The 11,103-nt window shown below is 36.2% G+C and overlaps 1 protein-coding gene across 6 annotated transcripts in view; it reads right to left on the bottom strand.

The window, feature by feature from the left end:
- Positions 1 to 5,655: 5,655 nt before the first annotated feature.
- GRM5 (glutamate metabotropic receptor 5) overlaps positions 5,656 to 11,103 on the bottom strand; it is a 456,294-nt gene continuing 450,846 nt past the window's right edge. For 4 of the 6 annotated variants that reach the window (XR_012497441.1, XR_012497444.1, XR_012497443.1 and 1 more), the window contains 2 exons: positions 7,725 to 9,488; positions 5,656 to 5,927 (listed from right to left, as the gene is read on the bottom strand). Coding sequence is in view for 2 of the 6 variants with exons in the window: in XM_074335624.1 (XP_074191725.1) it covers positions 8,579 to 9,488 (910 nt within the window). In the remaining 4 variants the exon portion in view is untranslated. Of the gene's footprint in view, positions 9,489 to 11,103 lie in introns of all 6 variants that reach the window. The other 2 variants (XM_074335624.1, XM_074335623.1) reach the window with 1 other exon arrangement.

Here is an 11,103-nt window from a genome sequence, read left to right as displayed (position 1 = left end):
CAATTAAAAAATTATTGTGTTTATATTTTTAACTTTCCCTGCTATTTTGGCAGAGTTAACAATGTTCATGAGCAACCCATGACAAGAAATTGCTTCCCCAAAGTCACACAGCTCATCGCTAGTTATTTTTTTCCTGTTTTGTCTTTTCATATTATTAACATTTTATTTCTTGAGTGCCATGGATTGTATGGGTGGATGAATCTGCTTGTAGTAGATTTCTTTCTTTAAGTGTTAGTGTCTACTTTCTTTTTCTTAAAGTTTTATCTAGGATGTCGAATACCACATTAAATATTAGTGGGGCTATGTCCTGGCTTGTGCATAATAGTGCAGTATAAATAGTTGTCTCAGGGAAAGCCATTGTTCCAATATAACTAATGCTTACATTTTCTATAAATCTCAAAAATGTCAAGTTCTAAACAAAAATTCCATTTTCACTTTAGAAATTGTGCATATATGACATACATCTTTCATTCATGATCTAATGGGAATTCTAATATTTTTCTATTAGTAGCATGTTTGCTGTTTCTGACAGATGTTTGTTTTAATCTTAAGAAAATTTCCTTTTGTTTTTAGTCACTAATTTATTTTATTCTATTTTAACCAGAATTGGTGTTGAATTTTATCACTGTTTCTATATCTGTTATATAGATTACATTGTTCTCCTGATATGTTAATGTAATTAAATATATTAATCAACTTTCTAATATTGAACATTAAAATCCTAGAGTCACGAAGGGTTATTCATTTATTAAATTTCACAATTTGATGTATAAATACTTTAGGATTTTATAATCTACATTTATGTTAATAGCCAACTGTTTTTCTTTCCTTGTCTGACTTGTGTACCAAAGTTAGAAAAACATCATAAAATTATCTATAGATATTTCCTTATTTTTCTATGTTTTATTTTTATATACTGTGATGAAATTCACCTGTAAAATTTTTAGGCTTATTCTTTTTAGAGTGATTTTAAAATTTCCTTTTATGATAGTCTGTCATTATTGGTATGAGTTTTCTACTTGTTTTGGTTTTAATTTGATAATTTATATTTTCCAAAATAATATCCATTTTTATTTATATTTTCAAATTTATTAGTATAAAGTTTTACCTAGTGTTTTCTTATATGTATTCTCTATACACATAGCTATGACTTCTTTCTCATTATTAATGTTAATTGTGGTTTCTCTGTTTTACTTGATTATGTTTAATGAATGTCAATGTATTGGTCTTTTCAAATTAAAAGATTTTGGTTTGAATAAGCATTTTTTTTTTGTTGGATGTTTGCTTTCTTGTATTAAATTTGACTTAATATTAATTAGTATTTGTATTTTCTGTTTTTAATTGTTTATTTGTAAATATGTTCATTTGAATATTTAATTAATTTATTTTCAGTCTATTTTTAAATGTATGTATTTAGAGTAAAATATATTCTTTGTACTATGCTTTAACTGTTATACAAATTTTAATATGCAAGATCATCACTAATGTTCATTTCTAAGTAGGCTGTGATTTTAGTTAAGTTTTCCTCTTCATCCCAAAAAACCACTTGGGCAAAAGATTCCAAATAAACATATTTCTTTTGGATATCTATTTTTTTTTAATTTCAAAATTTTATGTTTTTTTAACTCAGTGAATATAGCCTATATGATTTTGCTTTTTGAAATTTATTAAGATTTCCTTCATCATCAAATTCAAGGTTAATACTTTTGAATGTTTCACAGATGGTGAAAAGAATGCCTATTCTTTAAATAAATTTGATTATTCTTGGTGTGTATGTTACTTGAGTCCTCTAAGTTTTACTCCATTTTACTTCTGCTGCTCTTAGAATACAATTCACTGGCTATTCAACATCTACGAATGTTATTATCTCACATATTACTTCATCTGAGGCTGTTAGAGTTAGGGAACCACCCAACATGTATTATGAAAAAAGGGAAAAACAAACAAACAAACAGACCTCAGTTGACCTCTGAGAATCAGGAAATAGGAAGAAAATGAATAATAAAACAAAGCAAGACTTCCCATGGTTCAGAATAATAGCGCTGAAAGTGATGCTATAACTGTATTAATTCATATTTTCTGCTCTAAAAGCCTTAGGAAATCATCACGGAAATAGCAACTAATTTTCAAGACTAAAAGAAAGTATGTACAAATTACAAATTTTATGTATGTCATAACATTTCCAAAATGTGTTCCATAAAGATCTACTCTGAGACTACTAAAAGAGAGAGAGAGAGAGACAGAGAGAGAGAGAGAGACAGAGAGACAGAGATAGAGAGAGAGAGAGAGAGAGAGAGGCTTTCAAAGTTAATGTATATTAGCAAATTTAAAGACTGGCAAGTTCTGTGGTGAAGGCAACCATTTAATTTGAAGTTATTATGTTTTCCAAAACTTTTAAAACTCTAAAAACTTTCATTTTATGAAACACCTATTACTATTTAGCAGTTCAGAAAAACCAACTGTTTTATGCGATTTTCATGAATATGTAATTTACATAATATATTATATAAGATTAACCTGTTATAGAAATATAACAGTTATGAACAGCTTTATATCAATGAGTAAAAATACAAGCTTGGTATAAATAAGTCAAAAGTGTCTGATATATATATATATAATCTAATTAACGTGTATATATAAAATGCTTATGTAGGTCATATGCCTCAAAAAGGCTTATATGTCTTGGCAAAAATAAATGCCTTTGGTCTGCAGTAAAAGTTAATTTAAAATATTTATTCTTGTTGAGGGTAAGCTAAGTTTTTCTATAAATACTTTTGATTTAGGATTCTAAGAATGTTCAGAGAAGCTGAGTTTAAAGGGTTTCTCATAGAATTTCACTATTAAAATTATTCTCAAAAAATAATAAACAGGGTGAAATGTAGTAATTTATTTTGAATTTTGAAATACTTGGAGAAAAACCTGTAAATACTATGCTTTTGTTTAAGGAGATAAGTTCATTAATATAATCCTGTCCATTTACCTGTCTCTTGCTTGCTACCATAAAAAAGTCAATGTTTGAGAATTACTCATTTTTTTAAAAGTGATCGTTCATGTACAGTATAACCAAAAAATGGACCAACATTCAGCATAGATTATTACAGAAGAAAAACATTTGTTCTATGGTGCTTAAGGTCAGTTTTCTAAGTCATCCTAGATGGACAGTTCCAAGGTTGCATATGAGTTCAAATACCAGTAGGCTTCCCTCCAATGAGGTATGCTTTAAGTTAGACAAGAATAGCTCCACAAGTAATATTGGATATAACATATCTAAGCTGCCTGCTGAATATTAACTGTATATGTTGCCGCTAATAATAGATAATGCCTATTGAGCATTTAGCATATACCAAGAATAATGGAAAGATAATAAATTTCACAGCTTATTGAAACTCACTTCTGCATGTAAAGAAAGAGGAATTGAATTATAGAGAAGTCATGAGTAATTCAGCCCAGTTCATATGGGACAAGGTATTAGACCCTGACTTTTAATTCAATGTCATTTCTATTGCATTAGCTGATTTTGGCTGGCCTTCCATGATTCTACAGAGTCTCACAAGACTCTTTTGATCTTTAAAATATAATTTTCTGTATGCAGTCCTGATTTCTTACCTCAACCTCAAGTTTATATAAACATATGTTCATTTGTATTACTTCAGAATAGAAGACACCAAAGCAGGAGTCTGACAAAGCAAAAAAAATGGGTTCCTTTTTTAAGATCAAACATATTTTGTATCAATTTCCATATGTGCTATAAGAATATGTGTGTATATCATATGTGTATAAATAATACAATGAAGGGGAGAGAAGCTGTATTTTAAAATCTACATTGCCTTTCTCTCCCACATATTAAGCATCTCGCCTACATTATGCTTTTAGGTTTTAGCTAATTTGTGTCCAGGGAGAGTAAATTTGCTTGCTTAAGAATCCATTCAAGTAAAAAGTGATTTGACAAGTAAATTTTTTTCTGGGAATATTATATATGTATTCCCATACATGCACAGAGAAACACAAATACACCCACAAAAACATGTATAGATGGACCCAAAAGTGAAATACCTACATAGATGTGTGTATCTATATACATGTACATATATCTACATATACAATCTATATTAGTATTTTTGTGATACTTTGATTAACACAGATAACTGTGGAATTATATCTATAATTTATAGTCCCAGACACACAAAAAAAGGTATTCCCTACATGCTTCCTTATTTTTAAAAAGGTATTGTGTGTTAAAAAGTGTTTGTCAATTTCTTTGGGGACAGCATCTCTGGTTGGTATGTGGTTGGTTTATATTTTTATTTTAATATACTGTCTACAGGCTACTTTGTAAAGTCCATAATTCAAAAGTGTAGATCATTCAGAATTTAAAATTAAATAAGAGTGTTGCTCTTTTTTCTGGGTCTGAGAAAACACTGTTAAGACAACATTCTAAACATTTAAGGGGAAGAATCTTAAAGTCATATCATAGTTTCTTTTTTAATGTTTTTCAAAAAGTAACTGACTTCACAAACACCAACTATAACATGATTTAGACAACTGAGAAACAGGCAAGTGTATTTTAAAATGCTAAAATAAAACACGTTTGTACAAGTACAAAGAGAAACAATACTGATAAAAATGTTAAACTTTATGAAAAAAATCATTTGCAATTCACATCAAAATAATTTAACATTCTCTATTGTTTTAATAGTACAAGCTGCAACAACAGAAAAACAGATACGCGCACACAATTTTAAAACCGAATCAGTTGTAAGTGCAGAAAAAAGTAAGTACAAGCACTTGTAGCCCACACAAATCTTTTAGGATTGGCACCACCTCCCTAAAACATCTATATTCTATATAGATTTTCTAATTACAACACCACCAGCAGCTGCCATTGAAATCTAGAAATACACACAATATACATAGTATATTTGTTCACATTGGGAAGATCAGTGCAATGCAGCCAACTATTTTATACATGCCTCATTCTTCAACAGATAGAGAATCTCCCAGGCCTCAGACCCTCTTTAAATTCTGATTTATCTTTATGCTTTTCACTGATCTGTATTTTTTCACAGTATAAAATTGTAAATGGTAACTATAGAGATTCTGACAGCTTGAGGGTTATTAATAAGCTGTGGCTAAATGTGAACTCAGATAATACCTTTGAAGTCTCCAAAACATGTACATTTTGCTGGGAGACTAGCATAGGAAATGTTTTTTCTTTTTTTCTTAATAAGTATTTAATTCCTGGCTTGAAAGTCACAGAACTGCAGCAGAGCCATTATACAATTCATTTACAGTCAGAAATAGCTCCTAGTGGTCCTGATCACTTGCTGGCAACAACATTAGCTTGGGGAAGACTGTTACTATCAAGGCTTAGCACATTTGGGATTTGCTTCTCTGTTTTGCTTCAGTCAAATCTCATGTGGTTCTCCTTTCTACACTCCCTTTCTGTCCCCCACCCCTAACCTAGAGAGATAGTTCTTCCCAATCCAGATATGGTCTTCTTAGGCTGACCCCACTCCTCTCCCAACATCAAAGAATGAGTAGACTGCTTAGATAGTCCGTATAACTTGATCAAACCAGGTTTCTTTCTTCTTCCTTCTTCCTTCTTCCTTCTTCCTTCTTCTTCTTCTTCTTCTTCTTCTTCTTCTTCTTCTTCTTCTTCTTCTTCTTCTTCCTTCTTCCTTCTTCCTTTGTCTTCTTCTTTTCTTCCTGGGACCAAATTGTTCTTTAGGGCCACTTTTCTGAAACTTAGTATTTCACTGTACTTTCCCCTTCCTTTTAGTCCCGACTGAATTATCACTGGGCACCAGGAACAGATTGTTTTCAAGGAAATTCAATGAAAATAGGTACCCAAATGAGTTGTGAAGTTCATATCCTAGCCCTAGAATGAATTTCAGTTCGCTTTGTATTGTAGAGTTATTACTTGGAACCTGTATTAGAATTGGCAAAGAGACAGAGTTAGCATCATTCCAAAATAAAAGATCTCAAGAATGCATTACTAATAGTATGTATTATACAATGTATTGAATGAAATGGCAAAGGGTATAGAAATACAGAGAAAAGTGCATCTTGTACTCTAATTGGATAAATTATTTTTCTTACAGTTGACTGTAATTTCATATGGAATTATCACATGCTAATTTATTTTCATTGAATTTTAATTTCTAATGAATTTTTTCATAAAGTAGTGTGCTTTTTAAAGAAATATGTTACAAAAAGTTAGAAAAGGAATTTGATCGTGGATAAAGTTCAAAAAAATGTCCGTCTATTGGTCAATACAGTGAAACCTGTACTTGAGAACAAAATGGAAATCAACATAGGCTTTTATGAGACAAATTTTAAAACTTAGATAGTAGAGCATACTGAGAAAGCTTTCAATGTCTAACAAGTCAAGACAGTAATCCCCAGGTGAATGTTCTTTTGATGAGGTTCCAGGGATAATAATACATCAAAATATTTACAGTTTTTTGAAGTAGAGGCAAGCATTGCTTTCAATAGAGCCATAAAACTTAGATTTGCTCTGTTTCAAGGGTCTCATTATAATATTTGGGATCAGGGTGATCTGATGATGTTACTTTCAAATCTGTCATAGAAGGTTCAATTTAATGTATATTTTAGTAAATTAATGTTAGCTTTCAATAGTTCATATTGGGATATTTGATTAAAATGTAATCTAGGAACAGATATCAGGAAAAGAAAATCAAGCAGTATGTTTATAATAGCTTTTAAAAGTGGAGAATGTTAAATTATTCCAATGGATATACTTCCATTTCTTAATTCTTTAAGTAGAGGTGAAATAACAAAATATATACCAAAATAAGGATATTGAGCAAAATGAAAAGGTTTTACTTATTTTTCCCTCTTCCAAAAATACACTTCTGCCTCATAGCAAATCTTTTTCATAAGGCTCTCTTTAGTATAAGGCTCGGTCAACTGAACTTTGAATTTATAGGACACCTCCTCCTTTTATTACTATCCTTATTTAAAAAAATAAAAATGGCACCTGAGGATAGCTGTAATGGGAGGAAGAAGGAGATGATAGTAAATGCATGTCTTGAGCTATGAATTCTATCTATTAAGCTATCAAAGCACATGTATTTCTATTATAACTTTAAATCTCTTTTGTGCAGTATTTAAAAAGTGACAGTATGAAGTATACAAAATCATGTTAATGATTACTTTTAAAAGGAAAATAATAATCGCTTTGTCTCTTTTTGGAATGGCTAAGAAAGATTGTGTGGTTTATATTTATTAAGGTTCCTCTGTTTTTAGTATTTTGTATTGCTTTGAAAAAATATTCTACATTTGTCACAGTTCATAGCTGCCCTGTTTAAGCAGCCAAGAAAAGTTAAAATGATTGCTCAGTGGCATGGCTAAATTTCTGCTAAGCCGACTTGACACAGTTTAAGTTTTCCAGTGTGTTAAGACTGCATTAATTTTTTTGAACAGTCCCTATGATCATGACAATCAAGACAATGTCTCCATTGGGTCCATGGACCATTCTTCCAGTGGTGGGACTTGGAAGGAACACAGGAGCTTTTTGTGCATCAGGTTCTCAAAAGAAAGGAATGAAGAGCCCAAATGCATATGTTAATATTTTAACTGGCAATGCTAACGGAACAGCATTCATAAGGAGGAGTGGCCACATTTTATGAAAGAGATAGCTTAGCTGGAGCTTAAGAATTATTATTATTATTATAAAGAGAATTTCCAGCTACACAACGCACCTCAGTGAGGGAATTACAAAACAGTATTCCAGAAAATATTTTTTTGCTACTCCAGTATTGATTGGCAACATGGTGAAATAGTCAAGAAATCTTCCACTGGTTTTGTTGATTAATGGAGGTGAATTGAAATAACTAGGTGGAATCCCGGATGCAGGCTTTTGAAAGAGGATTTCACAACCAAATTGGAGAGGAAAGTCTCTGGAAAAAGCCCTGCATACATCAGCACAGCAGTCATTATCCAGTTGTGTGATATGTCTGGGACACATTCACAATGCCTCAGTTAATACCGGGCCCAAGTTACTGTTTTTCAAGGTCTTTAAAGGAAAAACAAAAGAAAGAAAAATAAAAATAAAAAGGGTGAGAGAAAGCTTAACGTTTTGGTCCCAGATTTTGAGTTTGTTAGAAAATGTACATTCATGTTTGATGAATCAAAGAATCTTCTGGGAAAAGAACTAAAGTAAACAAACAAAACATTTTACAATTGCTTATTAACTATGCTTTCCCTCCTCCATTATGCTGTTTCACACTCATTGCTTCCCTAGAGCAAAGCACTTGATATGTAACTGTTTCAACAGACTCCTTGTCAGCCCTCAAAAATATAAGCAGTGTTTCTTAAAAGCCCATGTTTTCTAAGGCCACTAGAAGAAAATCTGCCAAAAGATTTGTAGTTGGTGTCTTCATCGGTCGGTTGATGTTAATTAAATAAGCACTGTTAATCTCATGTTTCCACTACGGGTTTACTAGGCATCTTCCACCTCAGGTCTTAACCAGGCGACTATGCTTGTCCCCGTGTCTGTGTGAACACTGGCTGTCTCAGCTCTGTTCGCAGAATCCAGCGTGGTTTCCAATGTCATTCACAACGACGAGGAGCTCTGAGTGTAATCTCTTATGATCAGTGTGTCATATTTGGGAGATGATGGGATACAGAGGGCCGACTCGGAAACTGGCGAGTTGGGGGTTGTACTCCCCGAGTCCACCGAGTCTCTGAAGGGGGACGGAGGGGTGAGAGCCACTAACTCCTCCAGGTCCGGCTTGGCAGCCGCGGCCTCAGGCCCGACCGCAGGGGTCTCGCAGGCAGCGCCCCCCGCCGGCGTGGCGGTTGCAGCGGGCTGCGCGCCGGCCGTGACCTCGATGGCCGGCAGTGGCTGGATTTCGGCGAACGTCGTCATGGTCGTGGGCAGCTGGATCTCTTTGGGGATCAGATAGGAAGAGCAGAGCGGGGCGCCCACGCTGGGGCCAGGAGCCGCGGTGGACAGCATCATGGAGTTGAGCTCGCTGATGTTGGCGGTGAAGCGGGTCACCACGCTGCTGATCTGCTCCATGAGCGAGCCCTGCGAGGAGCTGCTGCGCGCCGCGGGCTCCGACTGCAGCGACGGCACGTCGTCGTCGGTGCGGCTGGCTGAGCCCGCTCGGTGGCTCAGGGTGCTGATGGGAGACGGCGAGCGCGGGCGCACCGGCGCGGGGAGGCGTTCCTCGGTCTCCGTTCCCTCGTACAGAGCTTTGGAGCCCGCGTCTGGAGGCTCAGACCCGCCGGTATTAGCGGCCGCCGAGCAGCTAGCGCTGCCCGTGACCCCGGCGCTGGCGCCCGCGCCCGCGCCTCCCGCGCTCAGGCCGCGGCTCTCCGTGCTTTTGGGGAAGGGCTTGATGACGGCCGTTTGATTGGGATTCTCTTTCTTGTTGATGTGGATCGACAGCCTCTGCCACAGGTGCTGCCCTCGGCTGCTCCTCTCGTTCTGGGCCCAAGTGACGGATTTTCCATTGGAGCTGCGGGGAGAAGAAAGACAGATGTGACTCAGCAAGGTCCCGAGGTCCCGGGCAGGTTTTCCCAGTGGTGGGTGGTTATGGGGCTTGGATTGGAAAGGACTTTCTTTGTTCTATCAGGAAATAAGGCATCAAAAGGACACCATGAAAAGAGACCTTGGAAGTGGATTTTCTTTGTAATTTAAGGCTTCTTTCTTATATCTGGCCTTCCGTTTATCATTTCCACGAAAGGGTGTCAAAGGGGTTATTAGTTAGGATGAAGGAGTATTTATGGGTTCCGCAATAGTTCTTAGCCCACCCGGGAGTCCAACAGCTGGTTATACTGCAAACATGGAAACGAGGGCTTGCAGTATTGTGATTGAGTCCAGAAGTGCTTGGTACAGGCGAAGGCTTCCTAAAGTTGGCAGCCTCTGAAAGGAAACGTCAGAACTAGGACCTCAACTCACCAACCTAGTCATCAAAGGGGAGAGAAGAGGTAAGAGTCAAGGGTTACCAGGAAGTAGACAGTGGTTCCAGTTCAGTTTTTATTCAGCAAGGCCAATGGTTGGTGTATTTAACTAGGGATTTCTGTCTGAACTCTTGACTTTGAACATAGTTTTACTTAGTCTGGCTTATCTGCTGGAAAATACAAATTCAGTAAACATACAGGAAGTTATAATTAATTAGAACTTTTCTATTTCACAGAAATTTTCCTCATACATTTATTTTAGGTCTAAAACTTGAAATAACAATCCTGAGAGAATATGCAGTATATTGCCTTTGGCACCTAGCATATTGCTTTCAAATTAGGGTCTTGATGAGTGTTGTCTGACAGGCATGATTTCTAAAGGCCTTTTTCCCTCTTCCCTTCTTGGTTCCATCCTGGGGTGTGAAAGCTTCTCTGATGAGGATGCAATTGGTGCTTCAGCCTCAGAGACTGATTTACTGCAAAAAATGACACAACAGCCTCTGAAGCTACAGCCTCTCTGTTAGGAACCTCATGTATGGTCAGAAGAGGATGGGACCTAACCTTCAGGGCTGGCATATGGAGAGATCTGGGTGTGATTTCTCATCACAAAGGAATTCAAGATCTCTGTAACTAGGGGTCTGTTATGTCCAGATAGCTGTGTTCTAGGTGACCAAGAGATAGCTTTGGGCAGTCTGTGGACAAAAGGCTTTGGCCACCCAATCTTATCATCTCAGCAAGAGATTATTAAACTCAATTGTGCATAAAACTCATCTAGAGCTCTTACCAAATATCCCAGGGCAGGACCCCAAGAGATTCTGATAATCTGGATTGGGTTCCAATGATTGATGCATTTTACAAGCATTTGGCACCCCTGCTATCTAAAGAGATTCTGCAACAGGTATTTCACAAACTGAGAAACTCTAACAGGAAGCTGTCCTTTCTCTCTGGGTTCCTATTGCTCCCTTGGCTTCCTGGAAGAGGCCTAAACAGAGGGCTGACCTGCCTTTGCCAGGCAGGGACTGAATTATGTTTGGAGCTCCCCTACCTTGGGACTGTCTGACTGCAACTGCCAGATCTACTCTGCCTGAGACACCCAACTCCCTTGATAACAGACCATGGTCTCTGCAGCCCCTGTAACAAAATGATTTCTGCCTCTTTTCCCCACTGCTT

The sequence above is a fragment of the Rhinolophus sinicus genome, linkage group LG06, assembly GCF_036562045.2.
Source record: "Rhinolophus sinicus isolate RSC01 linkage group LG06, ASM3656204v1, whole genome shotgun sequence".
Lineage (NCBI taxonomy): Eukaryota > Metazoa > Chordata > Mammalia > Chiroptera > Rhinolophidae > Rhinolophus > Rhinolophus sinicus.
Note: the sequence above shows the minus strand (reverse complement) of the source record. Positions and strands in the feature narration are given on the sequence as shown.